At 44.6% G+C, this 22,231-nt stretch overlaps 1 protein-coding gene across 3 annotated transcripts in view; it reads right to left on the bottom strand.

The window, feature by feature from the left end:
• The window catches only part of si:ch211-267e7.3 (ADAMTS-like protein 2), a 111,006-nt gene that overhangs the window by 4,153 nt on the left and 84,622 nt on the right, over window positions 1–22,231 (bottom strand). For all 3 annotated transcript variants that reach the window (XM_048538797.2, XM_048538794.2, XM_059647761.1), the window contains 6 exons: window positions 18,656–18,782; window positions 12,773–12,986; window positions 10,021–10,176; window positions 6,587–6,757; window positions 4,795–4,971; window positions 1,523–1,667 (listed from right to left, as the gene is read on the bottom strand). In XM_048538797.2, the coding sequence (XP_048394754.2) occupies window positions 1,523–1,667; window positions 4,795–4,971; window positions 6,587–6,757; window positions 10,021–10,176; window positions 12,773–12,986; window positions 18,656–18,782 (990 nt within the window). The remainder of the gene's footprint in view (window positions 1–1,522; window positions 1,668–4,794; window positions 4,972–6,586; window positions 6,758–10,020; window positions 10,177–12,772; window positions 12,987–18,655; window positions 18,783–22,231) is intronic.

The raw sequence follows: 22,231 nt of genomic DNA, 5'->3' as shown, positions 1-22,231 counted from the left end.
TTCACCCAGAGAGTGGTGGATATATGGAATGCTCTGCCCCAGAAGGCAGTGGAGGCCAACTCTCTGGATACTTTCAAGAAAGAGATAGATAGAACTCTTAAAAATAGTGGAATCAAGGGTTATGGGGATAGGGCAGGAACAGGATACTGATTGTAGATGATCAGCCATGATCATAATGAATGGTGGTGCTGGCTCGAAGGGCCGAATGGCCTATTCCAGCACCTATTGTCTATTGTTATGATCCCAGTGGATGGCAAACTGGACACGTTAGATCCCAAATTGAAATCCCAGTCTGAAAGACCATAGTTTTATATATTGTTATTGATTTACTGTGGCATTAAGTCACTGACCATATTCACAAGAGGCTGTCAGTACACTTCTAATAATAAAGAACATCAAAGTTCATTACACCAAAAAAGGGAATAAACACCATGTAAGAGTTATTTAAAGCAGGCTTATTTCAAAATAAAAGATTCACCCTCAACACCTTAAACGATGCTCCAACTCAGTGAAGGGTCACTCTGTTTCCACTTTAAAGTTCTTTGTACAGTTGGCATGGCTTTACTTGGTTTCTTCCTGGTGAACTTCAGCATTTATTCTATGCTATCTTCTTCATGTCTCCTCACGAGATCTTTCAAATGAACTACTGACACAGCTTACTTATTTTTAAAATTTGAGTCCCTTAAACTCCTCTTCCACAGCCTTCCAATTCTGAAACTTTCTCATACAGATGTTAAACTACTCTGGATTTCTTTCTGGCTGTGTCTCTCGGCAATAAGACATGCTAAGCATCGGGCTATTCATTCTCTCTCTCTTCTACTCTGCTTTCTAAAGCACTGAGCCATTCACCTCATAAGATTTTAAGAAGCCTCATTTAAGTGCTGATAAAAAAAATCTCCAGTCAGCTGCGCAGAACTCACAGAACTCAAAAACAAAACCAAGTCTTTCCCTTTTACACCCACAAAATACAGAAATAAAAACCAACTCAATACATGGATTTGTCCATGTTAGAACCTATGTCTCCAAGTTTTAATGGCAACACATTAATGATCGTTTTTGATAGTAGTATAAATTGTCATTGCAAGTTACTTTAAAAGTACCAACTGTATAGTGAAATCAAAGCACGGGAGTTAGAAGAAAATATTAACAATGAATCCAAGGAGGAGTCTTACAGACTGATAGCTTGTTTAACACAGGAATGATTAAAAAATTGAATTGAATTTAATCCCAGGGGTGTACTCGATTGGCAATTTAAACCCAGGGGGGAGGTATTGGACTGGGGGAAGTAATCCTCAGAGCAGGTAATTCGACTGGTGATTAATCAGGGAGAGGCAGATTGAGAATTTGTCGAGGAGAAAGTGATAGTGTATTGTGGATTTGTTGAGGCGTTACTGGATTGGTAGTTTAATCCTGGGGATTACTGGGTTGGCGATTTAATTGTTGGTGGGTATTGGACTGGGAATTTAATCCTGTGTTGGGGGTGTAATTGTTTAGAGGTGGGGTGTATTTTGGCCATCTTTACCTGGTGCGCCTGTGGGACACAGCTGAACCTCACAGGTCTCTTTTGCCTCTGGCTTTGTGGATGGATTGCAGCCTTGTCCGACTTCATCTCCCTGGTAACATTTCACTTCACGAACTCGGACTCCACTGCCACAGGTTTTACTGCACTGTGCCAGATAGAAGACAGCAGTTAGTCGCTGAGCCAGCACCAAATACACGTCGCTGAATGCAAATGTGTGGCCAAGCGACAAAGATCCATCACAAACAGAAACTGCTTTGGTTGTCAAACAGGATTTGAATGCTCAGGATCAGACCATTTTGCAGCAGTGGCTGCAGGATGCATTCACTGCTCAAACTTAAAACAATTTCATTGCATCCAGGGTCCACAAGCAAGACTGTTCTTGTGTTTGGCCAATGCAGAGCACAGGTCTTCCCCAACCACCCAATCAGGCCCTCCAACATCAGGTACAGAATAGGTTAGACGCAAAGTTACTGTCGTCTGCATTGCCCCAACAAGCAGGTACAGGTCAGATATAGGATACAATGAATGTGGGATTCAGCCACTTCTACATTCTGTCAGAGAGGCACAGAATAAGCTGCATGCATTCATCATGTGCTCGAAAGCAACATGTCTGCAGTATCTCAGGTTATGGCTGCCTGCACATGCAATGTCCCCTCCCCACATCTTTAAGTAATGTGCTTCAACATCTTGACTACTGGAACGCTATTTCGTTTACATCTGGCCATAGCAGGTTCTCAAACATAGTGCTCTAGTGCAGTGTCTAAGACCTCTCTCTTCACACGCTCATTCTGGACTGATGTCTTCTCTCTTACCGATATCATGTGATCAGTCACAGCATCATGATTTCTGTGAATCTCACCATACCACATGATCAAGCTGACAGATTAATGTGCATTGTATCCCTCATGTCGCTTTCCTACTCTTTCCCTGAAACCATTAATTCACATTGATTCGCAATTGTAAAGTCACTGACCTATTGGTTAGGAGCTGCAGTTTACAGCAACTGATGAGGGGAGAGTAAACCAGTTTTCTTCAGGCTTCAGTGTTTTTGTTGGAGAGCAGGAACACAGCTCTTCCCTTCCTGGAGGTCAGACGGGTTCTCACCCAAACAGTCACACCCAGCTGCCCGGGAGCCAATCACATTGTTGTTGGTGGGCAGAAGGCCTTTGTCATTATAACAGGTCATCATCCCCCGAACCAATCAGCTACTTGTTGCTGGCTGAATCACCATGCATGCACAAACCCTGGCTCCAGCTTGTTTGCTACTACTCTTGGAACAAGCTACAGTGTAAGCCGCACTCACAATGGGTGTCAGGTAATTGCTTTTGACAAGTGCTATAAACCCTTGGTTTCTAAAAGAATCCTTTTCCCACGTCAGTCCACAATCAAAAATACAAAAAAAAAGGTATATTTTTACATGGTACTGTTCACCTTCTTTGAGGAAGGATATAAATGCTTTGGAAGCAGTACAGAGAAGGTTCAGCTGATTATTACCTAGAATTTGGGTACATTGTCTTATGAGAAATAGTCAGACTATCTGGGCTTGCATCCATTAGAGTCTAAAAGAGTAAGACATGACTTGACTGAAACATATAAGATCCTGAGGGACTTTGTCAGATTGGACATGGAGAGAATGCCCCCTCTAATGGGAGAGTGTACTGTTTAAGAGCTAGTGTTTTCCCATTGAAGAGGGAAGGGAGGCAACATTTTTTCTTCCCAAAGGTCCTGGGTTTTTGGATGTTTTTCCAGAAAAGGTGGTAGAATCAGTGTCTGAATATTTTTAAGGTAGAGGTAGATAGCCTTTTGTTAAGCAAGGGGTTGACAGGTTATCAAGGGCAAGTGGGAACAGGAGGAGGTTATAATCAGATCACCCACAATGTTATTGGATGGCAAGGAAGGCTTGGAGGGCGAAACGGCCTACTCTTGTGCATTATGTTATACGACATGATATGGAAAACAGTATGGGTTATCCTTGTTTCCTCTCCACAAGCAGTGAAACCGTTTGCAGGGTTGGCAGGAGATTGGGACTGTGGCAATAACAGCTCCGGGTTAAGCTCTGTGAAAGGAGTACGCAATCAACACTGCCGCTCAGTGCGTTCTTTTTAAGACAACAAAGGTACGCAGCCAAGCTGGGATCCAGCTTCCCCAAGTGCACTCTGGTGGGACAGGGTCCGCTGAGCACAGGAAGGTAACAGGTAACCATCAGGCACCCATCACACATGCCCTGACCATTGCACAGACCAGTTCCAGCTCCATGAGAACAAGGATCATCTTTGTGTTCTTCTTGCTTTCTGCACCTGCCTACTGACGGAACATTGCCAAGATTGGGGACAGCAGCTTCATATCTTCAAACTGCCGGGAACCAGGGCAGCACGGTGGCTCAGTGGTTAGCACTGCTGCCTCACAGTACCAGCGACCCGGGTTCAATTCCCCCCTCGGGCGACTGTCTGTGTGGAGTTTGCGCATTCTCCCCGTGTCTATGTGGATTTCCTCTGGGTGCTCCGGTTTCCTCCCACAGTCCAAAGATGTGCAGGCTGGGTGGATTGGACATGCTAAATTGCCCTTAGTGTTCAGGGATGTGTAGATTAGGTGCGTTAGCCACAGGAAATGCCGGGTTACAGGAAAAGGGTAGAGGGATGAGTCTGGGCATAATGCTGTTCAGAGGGTTAGTGTGGACTTGTCAGACCGAATGGCCTGTTTCCACACTGTAGGGATTCTATTCTATGACCAGCTGGTGCTCACTGAGGAGTGCCACATGCGCCACCCAATATGATGATCTCCTATGGACTTCTGGGCAGAACAGCTTCAGGTCTCGTAGGAGAGAGGCCTAACATCAATCCTCCTTCCAGTCTCTGTGACAATATCTATCTTAGCAAGTAAGTAGATGTTAACGTGCAATAAACTATAATCTCGCGAACTATAACAGCCTCTCCCAGTTAGACCAGGGAGTGGCTTCCCTCAACTGCACTGGACCGAGCCGATGCTATTCCGACAGAGAGGGGACGGTGTCGGCAATCTTCAGTGTGAGCAGTAGCTCGTACTGTGTAGTGAGCTGACCTGCCAATATAACTGCACTGGCAGGAGCGCAGCAGGGGTAAAAACAAAGAAGGGTAGAGAGGCCAAACAGAGGAAATGGACGTGGGAAAAGGGTAGGGAATTAGAGGGTCAAACAGAGTTATTTGCATTGGCTGCAGTACAGATTGGGCAAGCTTACATGCCCGCAGGTGAATTGGTAAGACCCAGCTGTTGACCAAGCGAGTGAGTTTGCTTACCTGGGACCAAGATGTTTTAAACCACTTTGAGCAGGGCCTCTCGAAACAGGCCACCTCCTCATCAGGCTTCTTGGAGTGACCACACCGGCTCTCCTCGTACTCCTTATAGGCTCCATTTTCCAAGCCGGCACATAGAATCTTCCGGGTCTTCCTGCCCCGGCCACACGTGGCATTGCACTAAAGCAGGACCATGACAAACAGTTACTACGCAGCCGGCCCGTGCCAATGCCCTACACCAGGGGAAGCTCAAGAGCTATCAGCCAGACACTAAACAAACTCTTAGTCACCCTCCAGCCCCTATAGACTTCTCACTAACGCACTTACATCCCCGAAATTCTCAACTCCCTGTATAGATACTGGCGCCTACCGCATTGACAGCTGCAGGCCAAAGCCTCCAGAATGCGGCACAACATCAGGAATTCGGCAAATATTACGGCGAGTTCTGAAGATAACATAGGATCTCCCTCAAGATAAGCCAAGTGGCTTTTCTCTGGGAGGTCAATTCTAACACAAGGCTGGACTCCAAGCCTGCCTTTCTCAGGAGTTCGGTCCAGCCCCATCCTCTGAAAGATATAAGGTGCCCATTTCCCCCTCTGGCAGCCCCTCACCCACTCCCAGCTCCTAACCCCACCCAATCCCTTACTCCACACAACCTCTCACCCGCTCCCAACCCCCCACCCCTTCCAACTTCTCACCCGCTCCCAGCCTCTTACCCCTCTTAAATTCTCACCCGCTCCCAAATTCCTACCCCTCCCAACCTCTCTGCTGCTCCCAAACCCTCACCCACGCCCAGCCATCACCTGCCCCCAGCCCTCACCCACTCCCAGCCCCTCATCCCTCCTAAACTCTCACTCACTCTCTCCCAACCCCTCACTCCACCTAAACTCTCACTCACTCCCAGCCCCTCACCCTTCCAAACCTCACACCTGCTCTCAACTCCTCATTCTTCCCACACTCTTACCCGCTCCCAGCTCCTCACCTGATCCCAACTTCTTCTCCCCTTCCATCCCCTTGGCCCCCTCCTGATCTTTTCTACAGTGTGAGAGAGGGCAGCAGCAGAGATGGCAGTGGATTTAGTGCTGGTAACAGGATCTCTCCACCGATTGGAGAACCACTGCAGATCCCAACACACCTCCCCCTTTAAGTATTTGACTGGCCAGTGATGGACCTTCCCTGTGATTTTGGACGGAGGACAGGGATCAGAGAGGCTGACAGCTGCCAGTTAGGCTGAGGTTGGCAGGTCTCCGTCGCTGGATTACCCCCTGGGAGTGGTAGTCGCCGCTGGTAACTCTCCAAGCACTTTGCCAGGGATCCCCCGGCACCAGCAAATGAGAATGGGGTGAGGGTTGTGGAGAGGGGCCATTACAATGGGGAGCAGGGCAGGATCAGTGCCAAGCATGAGCCCAACCTTTCGATGCCAGGCCCCTCGATGGGGCACTGAGAACGGATCCCCACACAAATGTAAGCCGGCCCAGCTGCCATGATTCCCACTATGGTGGGCTGGGTTCTTCTCAATCCCATAATGTTAGAGAGACTGCGCGTGACAGTCCCAGAGGCTGAGAGCCGAGGGAGAGGGAGAGACAGAGACACAGAGAGAGAATGCCAGAGTGGGCACTTTATTTCTTCCTCTCAGCACAAGGAACCCTGTGCGAAGTATTTATGTAAAGACGACAAAGCTTCAAGTGCTCTCTTGTTCACCTCCTTTTTAACCATCAGCCTCAAGGTTTTGCTGAGATCGGCAGTCAGTTCTGTTTATTCAGTTTCTCCCTGTTATTCCCAGTCCCTAGCGTACCTGCTCCCACTCTTGTGACACCCAGTGAGGGGGACAGTCTCTGTCTCCACAGGGGTGCACCGCCAGGGGCTTTGTCGTCAGGTCGCACTGCGAGTCAGGCAGGACCTTCCCTTCATTATTCCTGCAAACCACGTAGCGTGTCATCCGGCCCTCTCCACAGACTCCTGAGCACTGTATCGAGAAAAGGAAAAGACGTGGCTTAGAAACCAAGACGAGCGAATATTTCACCGTCAACTGTAACGACTCCGCAAGGCTTTTTGAACAACGCTCCCTTGACCAAAACATCAGCTTTCCCGCTCCTCTGATGCTGCCTGGCCCGCTGTGCTCCTCCAGCTCCACACCGTGTTGTCTCTGACTCCAGCATCGGCAGTTCTTACTATCTCTGAGGAGAACAAGGAAAGATGGGATTGCCTGTGGTGCTACTGTCTCAACTTGGAAATATTTCACAACATCCTCCATACTCAAGGGCAAATGCTGATCAGCAATTGACTGTGGTCTGGGTCCATGACACAAATATTCCAAGAATGAATACTGAATGAACTTAGTTTATGTACTATTAATGGACCCTGAGCGAAAGAAAGGGGAGAGATGGCCAGATGGTTATGAGACTGAAGGAGGAGAGGGAGGGTGAACAGTCTGCATTTGGAAGTAAAACATGACCGCCAATGGTAGCAGTGTACAGCTGGTGAAAGGGACAATAGGCTGGAGTCCGTAGAAGGAAGTTTGAAGCTGGAGGAAGTTGCAAATATAAAGGGAAAAAAAGGTCATTGAGGTATTTAGAGATGACACATTGAGGGTGTGAGATTTTAGCGCAGACCGGGAAGAAGTTATTATGGGAAAAGACATAAGTAGCAGGGCTTTTTGAGGACGTGACGTTGATGGCGAGTGGGTGATGGGAAACCATCCAGGGGAGAACTGGATTCTCTGTACCTGAAGGTGACAACGACACCAAGTGGGAGGAGGATATCAGTAGCTGATGAGGTCAGAGTAAGAGGTAGGTGGTGTTCGAAATAAAGTGAGTAGTGTTTTTGTGATAGGTAACTGTTACAGGATCACCCCAAGATAGTGCCAGGGAGGGGATGGGGTTGGGAATAAAGCATAAAAACAGTGAATTTGTATAGGAGGGGGTGTAGCTGATTTTTTTACATCAGGCTAATTCTCAAAGATACAATGACCATCATGACAACCAGACAAACCATTTCCAATACACTTGCAGAAAGGAATTGAGCAATATCAACTATGGAGCTGTTTTCTCAACAGTATGAAACATTTAAACAGATCAGTCAAGAGCAAGAATATCAGAGAAAAATCACAGTTAGGATCCAACATAAATCAACCGTGACAGTTGTCCCCTTTCTGAACAAGGATCCAAAATATAAAATATGGCCCATTTCTGAAGAAGGGTCCTGACCCAAAATGTTAGCTCTCCTGCTCCTCTGATGCTGCCTGGCCTGCTGTGTTCCTCCAGCTCCACACTGTGTTATCTCTGCCTCCAGCATCTGCAGTTCTTACTATCTCCAAAATATAAGGTATTTGATAAGGTTCCCCATGGTAGGCTCATTCAGAAGGTCAGGAGGAATGGGATACAGGGGAACTTAGCTGCTTGGATACAGAATTGGCTGGCCAACAGAAGACAGCGAGTGGTAGTAGAAGGAAAATATTCTGCCTGGAAGTCAGTGGTGAGTGGAGTTCCACAGGGCTCTGTCCTTGGGCCTCTACTGTTTGTAATTTTTATTAATGACTTGGACGAGGGAATTGAAGGATGGGTCAGCAAGTTTGCAGACGACACAAAGGTCGGAGGTGTCGTTGACAGTGTAGAGGGCTGTTGTAGGCTGCAGCGGGACATTGACAGGATGCAGAGATGGGCTGAGAGGTGGCAGATGGAGTTCAACCTGGATAAATGCGAGGTGATGCATTTTGGAAGGTCGAATTTGAAAGCTGAGTACAGGATTAAGGATAGGATTCTTGGCAGCGTGGAGGAACAGAGGGATCTTGGTGTGCAGATACATAGATCCCTTAAAATGGCCACCCAAGTGGACAGGGTTGTTAAGAAAGCATATGGTGTTTTGGCTTTCATTAACAGGGGGATTGAGTTTAAGAGTCGTGAGATCTTGTTGCAGCTCTATAAAACTTTGGTTAGACCGCACTTGGAATACTGCGTCCAGTTCTGGGCGCCCTATTATAGGAAAGATGTGGATGCTTTGGAGAGGGTTCAGAGGAGGTTTACCAGGATGCTGCCTGGACTGGAGGGCTTATCTTATGAAGAGAGGTTGACTGAGCTCGGTCTCTTTTCATTGGAGAAAAGGAGGAGGAGAGGGGACCTAATTGAGGTATACAAGATAATGAGAGGCATAGATAGAGTTGATAGCCAGAGACTATTTCCCAGGGCAGAAATGGCTAGCACGAGGGGTCATAGTTTTAAGCTGGTTGGTGGAAAGTATCGAGGGGATGTCAGAGGCAGGTTCTTTACGCAGAGAGTTGTGAGAGCATGGAATGCGTTGCCAGCAGCAGTTGTGGAAGCAAGGTCATTGGGGTCATTTAAGAGACTGCTGGACATGTATATGGTCACAGAAATTTGAGGGTGCATACATGAGGATCAATGGTCGGCACAACATTGTGGGCTGAAGGGCCTGTTCTGTGCTGTACTGTTCTATGTTCTATGTTCTATGTTCTATAATGTTGGATCAATGTTGATAAAACGAGAGAGCAAGCTTTTCCAGTGTGATTTTTATTTCTCCTCACACACCATCAAATCTAATCCCACTGATTAGTACGACAGCAAATAATCACAGTCAGATTCTGAAACAATTATCCACAATGCATAGATAACTAACACTCGTCCCCATGCTCCTACTGGCCTTAGGGATTTCTGTCATATCCTACTCAAAAACAACAATACTAACACTATATTAACATCAACATGAGATGACAGCAACCCCAAGTGTTAATGTCATCGTGGAATGAGTGTGTGCTTGTATGAATTTCAGTGTGGTATGTCTGTGTGTCATTGTCAATGTGGGGAGGGTATGTTGGTCTGTGTGTTATGTCAGTGTGGGGTTATTGTGTCATTGTGTATTAATGTCAGCATGGGGTCATTGTATCCTTGTGTTAGTGTGAGTGATTTGATCAGCATTGGGCCAGTAGCGCGTGTGAGCGCGCGTGTGTGTGTGTGTGTGTGTGTGTGTGTGTGTGTGTGTGTGTGTGTGTGTGTGTGTGTGTGTGTGTGTGTGTGTGTGTGTGTGTGAATGTCAGTGTGGGTGAGTATGTCAGTGTGGAGTTGCAGTGTTTGTGTGACCCTGTCTGTAAGCGGTGATGGTATATGTATTAACTGGTTTGTAATTATCTTCTCTCTTGTGGAGTGTTCATACGGACAGACAGCTGTCCACCAGGTTCATTGGGATCCATTAGATCAGAAGCACGCTGGCAGCCCTTACTGGTCCCCAGTCTGATGCAGTCCAGCGACGGTCACAAGGTGGCCCCATGCACTCCTTCTTGTTGGTTGGCTTGGTGTACTCATCGCACAAGCGAGGATCTACTGAGCATCGAACTTCACGTCTCATGCTGCCCCTGGTGCCGCACCGTGCAGAACACTAAGGGGAGAAAAACTGTTACTATAACGGGCTACTTTCTGAGATCATTTCCAATTGCCAGTAAGTTAACATAGCTGAACCTTTTCAGGACTCAGTCCTGAATAAAGATAAATACACTTCAACTCAGTATTGCATTTAGAACATTAAAACAAGAGCGATAATCCCAATTCCTAATTTACTTGTCTGATGGACTTGGGTTAACAGAAAATACTGATCAGGTTCTTGTACTTATAAAAGGACAACATTTTATAAATAAATACTAACCACAGGCAAAACTAGACTGTTGATTATCAGGTTTTAATTCTATGAGTTGAAACTCTATTCCTCTTTTAAAACACTTGCACCCCAACACAGATAGACATAAGCCAACACTGAAAAACTAGGTGGCCCCATGCACTCCTTCTTGTTGGTTGGCTTGGTGTACTCATTGCACAAGCGAGGATCTAGTAAGCATCGAACCTCACGTCTCATGCTGCCCCTGGTGCCGCACTGCGCAGAACACTAAAGGGAGAAAAGTGGTAGGATAAAAATCTGGGGAAACATAGTTCAATGGCATCAGTCCAGAGGATTTAATGCGGTGTTACTTTTTCTTTTCAGGACCTTCTGTTCTGAGCACCTTCTCAGGAGGCACAGTGCAATGGGTACACTATAATTGTAAAGTCTTTGAGTCACTGGTTGATGAAATGAGGTTACTGCACCAGTGGAAGAAAGCAATCTTTTTTTAGGCTTTGGTTACTTTGCTGCAGCAATAGAGACATGGCACATGCTCCTTCAGCAACCCAGCGACTTCTCCCCCTCCATCAGAACTCACGTTGTTTACGTTCTCGAGGCCCAATCAGAGAGCTGTTGGCACGGTGATAACTGCTGGCACATTTGCACAAACCAATTAGCTACCTGTCGCTGGGCAAACCTGACTGAAAAAAACCTCCTGATGCTGAGGCATATAACCTCTCCTCCTTCACTGCTTGCAGAAAACAACAGTGTAAACACAGCTCCCAACGAGTTCCAGTAACTTATTTTTACAAGTACAGTAACTCCTTCCACAGTCCTTGGTTTTAAACAATCATTTACCCATTCTAGCCCACAATCAAATCTGAAGAAAAATAAAAATGAAGTTTTTGCACATTCTAGTTGCTCTTTATCACAGTCCATGAGCCTTCAGTGGTTTCTGATCCAAATAACTAAATCCCTTTCCCCCTCCACAGCCTTTCACTATTGAGAAAATACAGATCAGCAGTGCAATATAATCCTCATCAAAAACTAAATTCCCACACACTGTTTTGCTTCTTGTATTCCTGCTCTAATGTCTCATGCAGTGCTACCATTTGCAGTCTCATACAGGGCAGGTTGAGCATTGACATGTTATGAAGACTCTCTTGGTCAACACTATCAGGAACCAAGGGATAGTCTGTGAGCTACAATCTTGAGAGAGAGGGACTCTCTGTGCACCTCTCTGTTTTCCTGGCTAGTGGTTCATGCGATAGCATTAGGGGACATTCACAAAGGAATAAAGGTCACTGAAACTGGAAAAAGCAGTCTCTCTCAAACATTACACAGAAAAATACATCGCCTTCAAATCTTGTCCCCAATACTCCTCCCCCACTCTGATCTCAGCACCTTATTCCACCACACCCCACAGAAGACTCATTCCCCTGACATGACTACCCATTCACTCAAACTCCTTCTGCTATAACTACCAACTCCTTCCAACCACCCAGCCCTAAATATCCATACCCTCCCCACAGCCAACTACTCATCGCCTCCAAAACATAAACATCCACACCCCTTAAAGCCAATTATCCATCTCTCCAATCCCATCCCTTAACTACCCGTTCCTACCCTCCCTACAAGCTGACTGTCCTTCTTCCCACCCCCGTTAACCAACCCAAAGGCCCATTCCTCCCTAAGCCAACTATCCACCCTTGACCCATCACCCCTGTCTACCTGATCTAAGCCCATGATCATTTTGTACATCTCAATTAATCGTCCCCTCAACCCACTTTCCTCCAAGGTGAACAATCCCAGCTTCTCCAAGCTTACTTTGTAACTAAACTTCCTCATCCCTGGAACCATTCCGCTAAATCTTCGCCAGACAATCAAGTATTCTGAATTCCTTCCTAAACTGTCGCAAGCAAAAATAGACATAATACTCCAGTTGATCACTTTAGGAAGCCGCAGCATAACTTCTGCTTTTTTACTCAATGTTTCTCCTTAAGGAGCTCAAGCTTCTTTAGTCTACTCTTTCGTGTATGCCCTGCCACTTACAAACGTCAATGCACTTGACCCACCACCCTACCCAGTATCCCTCTGTTCCAATAATCTCGTTAGATCTGAGCCATTCTATCTACGTTACTAAATAATGGATGGGCTGTATGAGTCAAATTTGTCATTGGTGCCTATGTCCATGACATAATATTTAATATTTCTGTCCAGCTACAATTTCTTTAACAAAGCAGTGGAAAGTTGCAAATATTTGAAGTATAAAATGTTCCTCAGTTACTCTCAATGAAGAGGATGAATATTCAGACAGCTTCACTAGTATGACCATGTATGTTGGTGAAAGGGATAAAGGTGCACTGAAACAAAGTTGCATTACCTCCGACCATTCTGACACTTCCCACTGTGGCCCACATCCCTTGTTTTTGCAGAGTTTGCGCTCCACGGGCCTGGTTAGCTCAGCTGCTTCGCACAATTCATCGTAAACGGAGCTGTCGAAACCTGGAGCAATCATTTTCCAGCACCGTACTGTCCTGAACTGATAGCCTTCCCCACAGGTCCGGGAACATTCGCTCCATCTGCTGGTCTCCCATCTGGAAGGCATCCAAGGAAAAAGAAACATCTGGGGTGAGGGCAACACTGGGAAAGGAGAGCACTCTGAAGCCATGGCACAGATCAGCAGTAATACTAACTGAATGGCAGACCAATTGAGGGGCTGAACGGCCATCTCAAATTCAAGTGCATCAAATGGGTCTTTGACCCACCGAAGCACACTTCTCAAATCCCACAAATTTTGTTGCATTTGTGTAATTCATTCATGGGACGTGGGAGTAAATGGCGAGGTCAGAATTTGTTGCCTATCCCTAACAGTTAAGGGTTAACCATATTGCTGTGGATCTGCAATCGCATGTAGGCCAGACCAGGTAAGGACAGAAGATGTAGGCTTACTTGAGAAAGGATGTACTGGGGTGCAGAGGAAATTCACTGGGTTGATTCCGAAGTTGAGATGGTTGGCTTTTGAGGAGAGATTGAGTAGACTGGGACTATACTCATTGGAACTTACAAGAATGAGAGGGGTATCTTATAGAAACAAATAAAATTGGGAAAGGAATACATAAGATAGAAGCAGGGAGGTTGCTTCCACTGGTGGGTGAAACTAGACTTAGGGGCCATAGCCTCAAAATAGGAGGGAGCAGATTTCAGACTGAGCTGAGGAAGACATTCTTCACCCAAAGGGTTGTGAATCTGTGGAATTCCCTGCCCAGTTATGCAGTTGGGGCTACCTTGTTGAATGTTTTTAAGGGAAAGGTAGATAGATTTTTGAATAGGAAAGGAATTAAGGGTTATGGTGAGCGGGTGGGTAAGTGAAGCTGAGTCCACGAATAAGAAATGCCATGATCTTATCGAATGGTGGAGCAGGCTCGAGGGGCCAGATGTCCTACTTCTGCTCATGGTTCTTATGTTCTTATGTCTTTCTGTAAAGGGCATTGGTGAACCAGACAGGTTTTGCAAAAATCATCAATAGTTACGTGGGCACCATTAAATTAGCTTTTTATTCAGTGAATTCAAGTTTCAGTAAACTAATTCAAATATTACACAACAAAAACAAAGTGCTGGAAAAGCTCAGCAGGTCTGGCAGCATCTGTGAAGGAGAAAACAGAGTTAACGTTTCGGGTCCGGTCACCCTTCCTCAGAACACTTTATATATTAGAACAATTTATATATTAGCCTGGGGTTCTGGATTACTGGTTCAGTGACATTACCACAATGGCTCCACTGTCCTTAAAGCTTCCTCAAGGAATTCAATATAAGCTGGGAAAGTACCAATAGGTTTTAATTTCACTGTTCCTACTATTGAGAGTCTGGATTTCAAAATTCTCATCTTTGTGTTTTCAAATTTCTTCATGGTCTTGTCTTTCTGCATTTCGGTAATCTCCTGACCAACCCCACAACATTTTGGCCTCTTGTGCATTCCAAATTATAACTGCTCCAACACTGGCGTTTAATTGCCCCAGGGTCATAAACTCCCTCCTTATACCTATCTATCTCTCCCCCTTGCTTTACATATTGAATGCACTTTGTAAAACCCATCTCTGTGACCAAGCCGTTAGACACCTGACCTAAAATGTGGCTTGGTGTCAAACCTTGTTGTAATAACTTCTGAGTCAGCTCAACATGCCAACAGTACTGCACAAATGTAAACTGGTGTTACCTTTTAGAAGGTTAGCTCCTCACTAAAATCAGTTTTAAATTTATTTGTCTAATTTTCATCAATCGTCTTTACTTTTTTTTGTTAATTTAGTTCTATCTAGATTTACCTCCTCTATCTAAATAGAGAGGGCGAGGCAATGAGAAATCACCTTAGCCCAACCTGCAGGGTGGAACCTGGTCAGGTGGACAGTTAGAAGGCAATTACTGCAGGTGAAGACAGTGCAAACACGATGCTGAATTGGGTGAAATAAAGCTCCAGGCGGGAAGTAACCTTACAGAGGCCACTATCCTCACAGAACACATGGAAAGTCCTTGACACTATTCCAATTTCTTCAGAGCCAGCTCTCAGAGCGAACAGAATTCTGACGCTCCTGTTCCTATCTGTCAGTCAGAGCTCCCTGATTGGGGCTGTGAATCTGAGCCAATCAGGGAACTCGTGTTCTGTGAGGTCCACCCGACTGACCTCATCACAATTACTACACAGGTGGACCACCAGAAACCTGCTCCCTGCCACTTACCTTCTTGCAGAACTTCTGTGTTAGCGACGCCCCCTGCTGCACAGACCAGTGCCAGTCTCCCCCATCACCTGCCCCGATTTCTGCTATCTCACATGGATCTTCAAGAATATAGTCAGAACTGGATTGAGAAAAGGTCCCAGTGCCTCAGCAATTTATTCCTTCCACAGACAAAACTCATCACTCATCATCATTTAACTGGCTTCTCTAACCTCACTCAAAGCTTATTGACTTGAAACACCCACACAGTGCAGCCACACGGACTAGGGAGAGGTTCACTACAGAGGGCAAACAGGGCTCTCCTCTTCACCTCTAACACTTGTAGTGGCGTGTGCAAAATTAAGGGAGTAAGCACTTAAAATCGGAAATCTATAAATAATCATTTATGAAGCTAATCATTAAAACTAATAAATTAATGAAGAGCAAACCAAAAGTAAATCATGTGAATTGAATTCATAGAGAATTCAATTTTATTAAACAAGCTTAGGTGGAAGCAGAAGTCCAAGAGATGGACTGCATCTCAGAATGCACCATAAAATCCTACATTAATAGCAACTTCTGCTGTTTTATTGCTGATTTGTTTTTGTTGGCATCTGGGGGTCGTGTTAATTTTCAAGTGTTAAAAAGAGATCACATAGTTTTGGAAACACTGATCATCTCATTACAGATGTTGATATAACGTGATAGTTCTGTTCTCGTGCAATCTTACATTGTAAGAAAATCATGTAATAGCCACGCCATTTAAACTAATGGGGCCAGATTTGTGCTATAGCCAATACAAGTAAGGAAAGTCTGTGTTCTACAAATAGTGGTCTACATACTTCAACTGTGTTAAAACCAATTCGAGTTGAAGAAACACACATAGAAGGAGAACAGACTGTATTTGCAATATGACTGTAGGTAAAAGTTAGGAAGCACTGAAAGAAATAATTCCTAATGCCCTTGAGGAATAAAACTCCACTGGAAAAATGGTACATCTGTGGTTACAGAGCAATGTTAACAGCGGGATTAGATTAAAATATGAGGTTTGCACTATTGATGAAAAGAATAACAATCTTAGGATCGGGTTTGTGAATGCCTTTACAAAGCAGGCAGCAAATAGACACGAAACTATTGCTGTGAGGGATAAACCTGAATAAGACTAACACTAGCCAGAAATACCAGACCAGACTGGAAGAATGCTTACAAAATATCGTAAGAAAGTGATTAGGAAAAGTAAATGTGTGCCCCACAGAGATACAGCAGACAGAAATTGCAATTAAGAATTAAGAAATAGCAGAGAGATTAAACTATATTTTGTGCCTGCCCTCACATCAAAAGGCATACAGAATATATTGAAGATTGTGGGTAAAATCAAATGTTTAAGGAAAGTGAGCATTTTAAAGTAATTAATATTAGTCAAGAAAGCATTCTGGAGAGATTAATGAAGCTAAATGACAACAAATTCACTCGGATCTGAAGGTTTAGACTTGAAGAGTTCAAAAGATGCAGCTGCAGTAAGAGTGGATGTACTGGTTTTGATCTTCTCTAATACTGTGGAATTCCAGAATGGTCACCATGAACTGAAATGCAATCCCACTGATCAAAATAAGAAGGAAGATGACAGGGAGCTATAAGCCACTTAACATGACATCCATGGTCGTGCGATTCTACATAGGATGTGCTAACGTGGCACTAAAAATTACAACATGATTGGGCAGAGTCGTCATAGCTTTACACAGGTTAAATAAGGAAGGAATAAGTGGATGTGGTGAATTTGGATGTTCTTAAGATTCTTGACAATTGCCAACACAGGAGACTGTTATCAAAGTTAGGGTTCATGGGACTGGGAGGTGTGGTTTAATTCGGGATACGTAAATCGTCAGAAACAGGGCAATAGAATACAAGAGCCAACTACTGCAAATCTGAAATAAAATGAAGAAAATGAGAGAAATACTCAGTAGATCAGGCAACACCATGAAGAGATCAGTAACCTACCATCACAGCTGGAGCATGAATATCAGAATCATTTTCCAAACTGGGGGTTGTAACTATTATGATACCACATGAATTGGAGTTTTGACCTTCACAAGTTACAATTTATCTCAACAACTTAGAGGTGGAGATAGAGTGCAATATATAAGTTTGATGATGAAAGGTTTGTTGAGCAGATAGCAAGAGCTGCTGCAGATGCTGCAGTCAAAGTCAATACAGTGTGGAGCTGGAGGAATACAGCAAGTTAGGTAGCATCAGAGAAGTAGGAGAATCAACGTTTCGGGGCAGGACCCTTCATCAGGACTCACTGACCCGAAACATCAACTCTCCTGCTCCTCTGATGCTGCCTGACCTCCTGTGTTCCTCCAGCTCCATGCTTTATTGACTTGAAGCTGCAAGATGGACACAGAGTTGTAAAGGATTGTGATTGGACAAGAAGTTTGAAGATACAGTGCAATGTGAGGGGGTGGCGAAATAATCCACATCAGTAGGAAGAATGAAAAAGAAGAGTATTTTAAAAGTAAGATACCATTAAGTGCCAGTGTTCACAGCAATTTGAGGGTCCTTACACATGGCTCGCAGAAAGTTAATATCTAGATCAGTAAGCAATTAGAAAGATAAACACTATGTTTACCTTTACTGAAAAGTGTTCGGAACAAAACAAGAAGGATATTGTGTTGTACTGGTGCAAAGCTTTGGTCTCCTTACCTAAGCAAGATGTCCTGGTCTAAGAGAGATTGTAAAAAGCAAGGAAGGCTATCTAGGCCCAAAATGTTAGCTCTATTTTTTCCTTCACAGACATACTGAACTTTTCCAGCAACTTTGTTTTTGGTGCAAAAAGTTTACTAGATTGAATCCTGAGATATAAAAGGTCTGTCCGTGAGAAGAGACTGATCTGAAGGAATTCATATTTTATGCACTCTATTGGTAAGTCATTGCCCTGAAATGTTAACCCTGTTTTTCTCTCTCTCTCCACAGATCATGTAATAGTACCCACTAAGTATCTTCAACATTTACTGTTTTTATTTAACATTTCTTTAACATTGCTTTACTCTGGACTTGAGAAGAATGAGACCTGATATCATTGAAACTTGGGAAATAACTAAAGGACTCAACAGAGTAGATGCTCAGCAACTGTGTCCTAAACTAGGGGAAGTCTGCACCTAAAATTAGTCTCAGGGTAAGAGATTGGCTGTTTATGACTGAGATGGTGAGGATCTTTCTCCCTCAGAAAATACTTGGAAATATTATCCAATATTATCTCTATCCAAAAAGAGGGTAGGTACACAGGGCTGATAACAATAGATTTTCAGCAAACAAGGGAATCAAGGAGTACAGGACTGTGCATCAGGAAGGTGGAGTTAATATCGATATTCATCAACGATCTTACTGAATAGTGAAGCTTGATGGACAATATGACCTACTCCTGCTCTTATTTCTAATATATTTAAACAAGCAGGTTGCAGATTTCAAAGCAACAGCCCTAGCAGAGGGAGGGACAGGGGGCTCTGTCTATAAACACAATGGCTACACTCCATTAGAAAGCCACCGAGCTCACTTACCTGGGAGGGCATTCCCTTCCTGTGCAAAATTCATGTGTCGGCTCAGGCCTGGTAACCGCATCACAGTGAGACTCATCCACCTCCACTCCGTCGTACCTGACACACATAGCATAAGAAGTGGTAATGCCTGTAGGGAGGGAGAGGATTACAGTTCACTAGACATTGTTTCGGCAGCCTTGTACCAGTTATACTAAGAACCTTGATTCTGATGTCAAGTAGCAGCACACTTGCCTCCAGACCAGATGGGTGTCGGGCTCCATTCTGGAGAATGTGAGCACTAAAGCCAGACTGACGGTCTAATGCAATACTGAGGGAGCACCGCACCAGCACCGCTGCGTACCTACATTCTGCTGCTGCCCGAGCTCCAGGTTTTGTAATCTGGGCAGCAGCTGGGATCCTTGCCATGCATTCTGAGAGGCTGAATGCAGTGTGGAGAGCACACATGTGGTTGCCCTGCAGTTTAGCAGTACACAGGGAGAGAGGGAATGGATGAACACCTATAGGCAAAAAGGAACAGGCAGATTGTGCATGAGCCCCTGAGCGCATCCCGCTCACCAATCTGCCCGAGTTCCTGACGGCTGATCTAGGTGTGACAATGCTGTCACTTTAAGAGATTATTTTGTCCTGGTTTTTAGGTTGAGCGGTCACAAGGCAGAACTGACTACTAAAGACCACTTGAGTAAACAGTTCGGGGGTGGGGGGTCTTGGTTTTTTTTGAAATGCAACCAGAATGGGTGTGGCCAGCTGTCACAGACCAGGATTTCTGGGTAGCATCACAAGCTATCGGGGTCTCAACAGAGTCAGAAGCTTCAGTGAATGTCTCCTGGCTGCTACTCTCTCTGAATTTTTAAATTTTTTTTTCTCCTGGATTGGAGAACGGTATACGATAATCTGAGCCTGAATTTTCCTTTTTGTTATGCCAAAAGGTGTGTTTATGGGATGTTACTCAGTTGGAACAGTGGTTTAGTAATTGTTACTGTATTTATTATTCTGTTAATTTTCTGAGAGAGTTAACTTATTATAAATTTCTTTTTCTTTGGTTGCAGTTAATTACAGTGTTTAAATAAATTGTGTTTTGCTTAACATTGAGTAGTTTTACCAGTCGCTTTGCATCGGGAACAGACACTTTACACACGCCTTTAAAATAAGAAGTTAGGGTCTAGGCTAGCTTCTTAAAATATTTTGAGGGGGTTCTGGCCTGGTCCATAACATAGGGACTGTAGCCAGGCTCAGCTGTATGGGCCGGGGTGGGGGAGAACACAGGGAAGACTGGAATATCAACAGTGACAACAGTTTGAGACTTGTTGAAGGGAGTGGCAACAGATTGGTGTTTCTGGGGCCACATACATGCATCCAGGACAGTAAGCTGCCTCCCTGATATTATGGAAAAGGGGTGTTACGGAGCAACTGCAGAACACCTTGAAAGGTGAGGTGTTTGGTGTGGTTGCGGGGAATTGAGCAGGGGCGGGCGTGGTTATGATGAAGAGGTGATGAATGATCAGTGGCCCACATTGGAGCCTACGATGTAGAAAGATAAAAGACATAATAGTCCTGCAGTCAGATTTTAGGGAGCTTGATAAGAAATTAGCTGGCAGGGCCTGAAAAAGGATTAATCTTGAGATTACTGAAGGTGCCAGACACAGTTGTACACTGGAATAAGAGGATAAAGCAAATGAAATGCGTAGCTGGAAAGATGATACAGGAGGGAGGAATTTACATCTCTGGGACACTGAGGCTAGTGTTTGGGGAGGTGGGACCTGTACAGGTTAGGTAGACTGCACCTGGTCAGAACTGAGACTGAATTCCTTGTGGGGCATTTGGCTGGTGCTATTGGTAAGGGTTTGAACTAACTTGGCAAGAGATAGGTACCAAAAGATAATATCACAGAAGTACAGCAATGAGCACAAACCACTGAGAGAGATAGATAGCACAAGAATAAGGAAAAGTAATGTAATTGTAAGAGTGGGGGGGAAGGTAGAAAAGTCTAGTTCAGAGTTACTGTACAGGTATATCAATGCACCAAGTGTAATTAAAAGGAACCGGCCAGATTTTCCAAGGAATGGGAATCTCACAGATAGCCACTCCGTGCCATCAGAGAAGATTCCATTCACGAATCATTCAGAAACGCCCAGAGTTTGACCGCTGTCAAGTGGTAAGCATATAAGTCAAGTGTGAGGTTAAGTTGCCAGCAGGGGAAAGGGGGTAGGGTGCCAGCTAAGCAGGATCCCACCTGTGGCAAAGGGCAAGTTATTGGAAGTACGTGTTAGGGTAGCAAGGAGACTACGTAAGTGATGCACTGTTTAGGCAGGTCAGGGTGGGTGGAAGAAGTCATGTCCAGCAGTAGCGGGGGGCAAGGGGCATTGTTGCCGTGTCTGATGGTTGGGAGGGGAGGAGGTACATTAGGACTGGAGTGGGGGAAAGGGGAGTTGGGTCCAGGGACATGGTGGGGGCTGCATGCAGATCAGGTCTCACGTGAGGAAAGGAATGTGTTGGGATGGGGGTCAAGTCCAAAGCCAGGCAACATGGTGGAAGAGAGGCATGTCCTGCATCAAGGTGTTCAGAAATGATGAGAAAGTGATCAAGGGGAAGAATGATGGCAGAACTGCTAGACAAAGAGGCTAGCTGACAGTAGTCAACAACATGATCAATTTGGCTGGAACTCCTTAACCAATAAGGTACAAAATAACATTGTTCAGTAAAGTCCGTGAGCCACCAACTATCAGGAAGGACTTACTCAAAGAAACTTTCAAGAAAACTACTGAGATGCAAAAAACAATGGGGAGATACAATGTGGGAATTCAATTTTCTGAATATAGACTGGGATCATAGTAGTGTAAGGGTCTGTGAGAGGTAGGTGTTTCTGAGTGTTTCTGGGGAATTCTCGAATGTCAATAGGAGATCATTTGGGGCAATGATCATTACTCAATAAAGTAATTGAAAACAACAAGGAACAATCCTGAGTAAAATGATTAACTGGAAGAAAGCCAATTTCAATGGGGTAAGGCTGGATATGGGCCGAACTAAATGGACACAAAGGTTGATTGGAAAGATGGTCATTGAACAATGGGCTACCTTTAAAGAAGAGACAATTGAGGCATCAGTCATGGTATATTTCTTCAAAAGGGAAAGGTAGGGCTTACAAAGCCACCTGTCTGTGGATGGCAAAAGAGACAAATTAAAATAAAGAATAAAAATTTTGCTTATGAAAGATCCAGTAGGGAATATACTTGAGAGCTGTGCTGAATATAGAAGGTTCAGAGGGGTGATGAAAAGGAAAATAAGAGAAGCAAAGGGGGAGAATAAGAGGAAACTGGCAGCTAACATAAAATGGAATCCCAAAGTTGTCTGCAGGTATGACAAATCGTTAAAAAAGTGCTAAGAGGAGGACTGGGACTGATAGGGGCAGAAATGAGCATTTCAGCATGGAAACAGAGAACATAACTATTAAATTAATGCTTTGTTTGTGTGTTTTTACCTAAGAACAAGATGCTACCCAAGTTACGGTGAAAGAAGAAGTCACTCAGATGATGTAATTTAGGCACTAAAGGGGTTTAAAATTAATTGGGGAAGATACCA

The sequence above is a fragment of the Stegostoma tigrinum genome, chromosome 8, assembly GCF_030684315.1.
Source record: "Stegostoma tigrinum isolate sSteTig4 chromosome 8, sSteTig4.hap1, whole genome shotgun sequence".
Classification (NCBI taxonomy): domain Eukaryota; kingdom Metazoa; phylum Chordata; class Chondrichthyes; order Orectolobiformes; family Stegostomatidae; genus Stegostoma; species Stegostoma tigrinum.
Note: the sequence above shows the minus strand (reverse complement) of the source record. Positions and strands in the feature narration are given on the sequence as shown.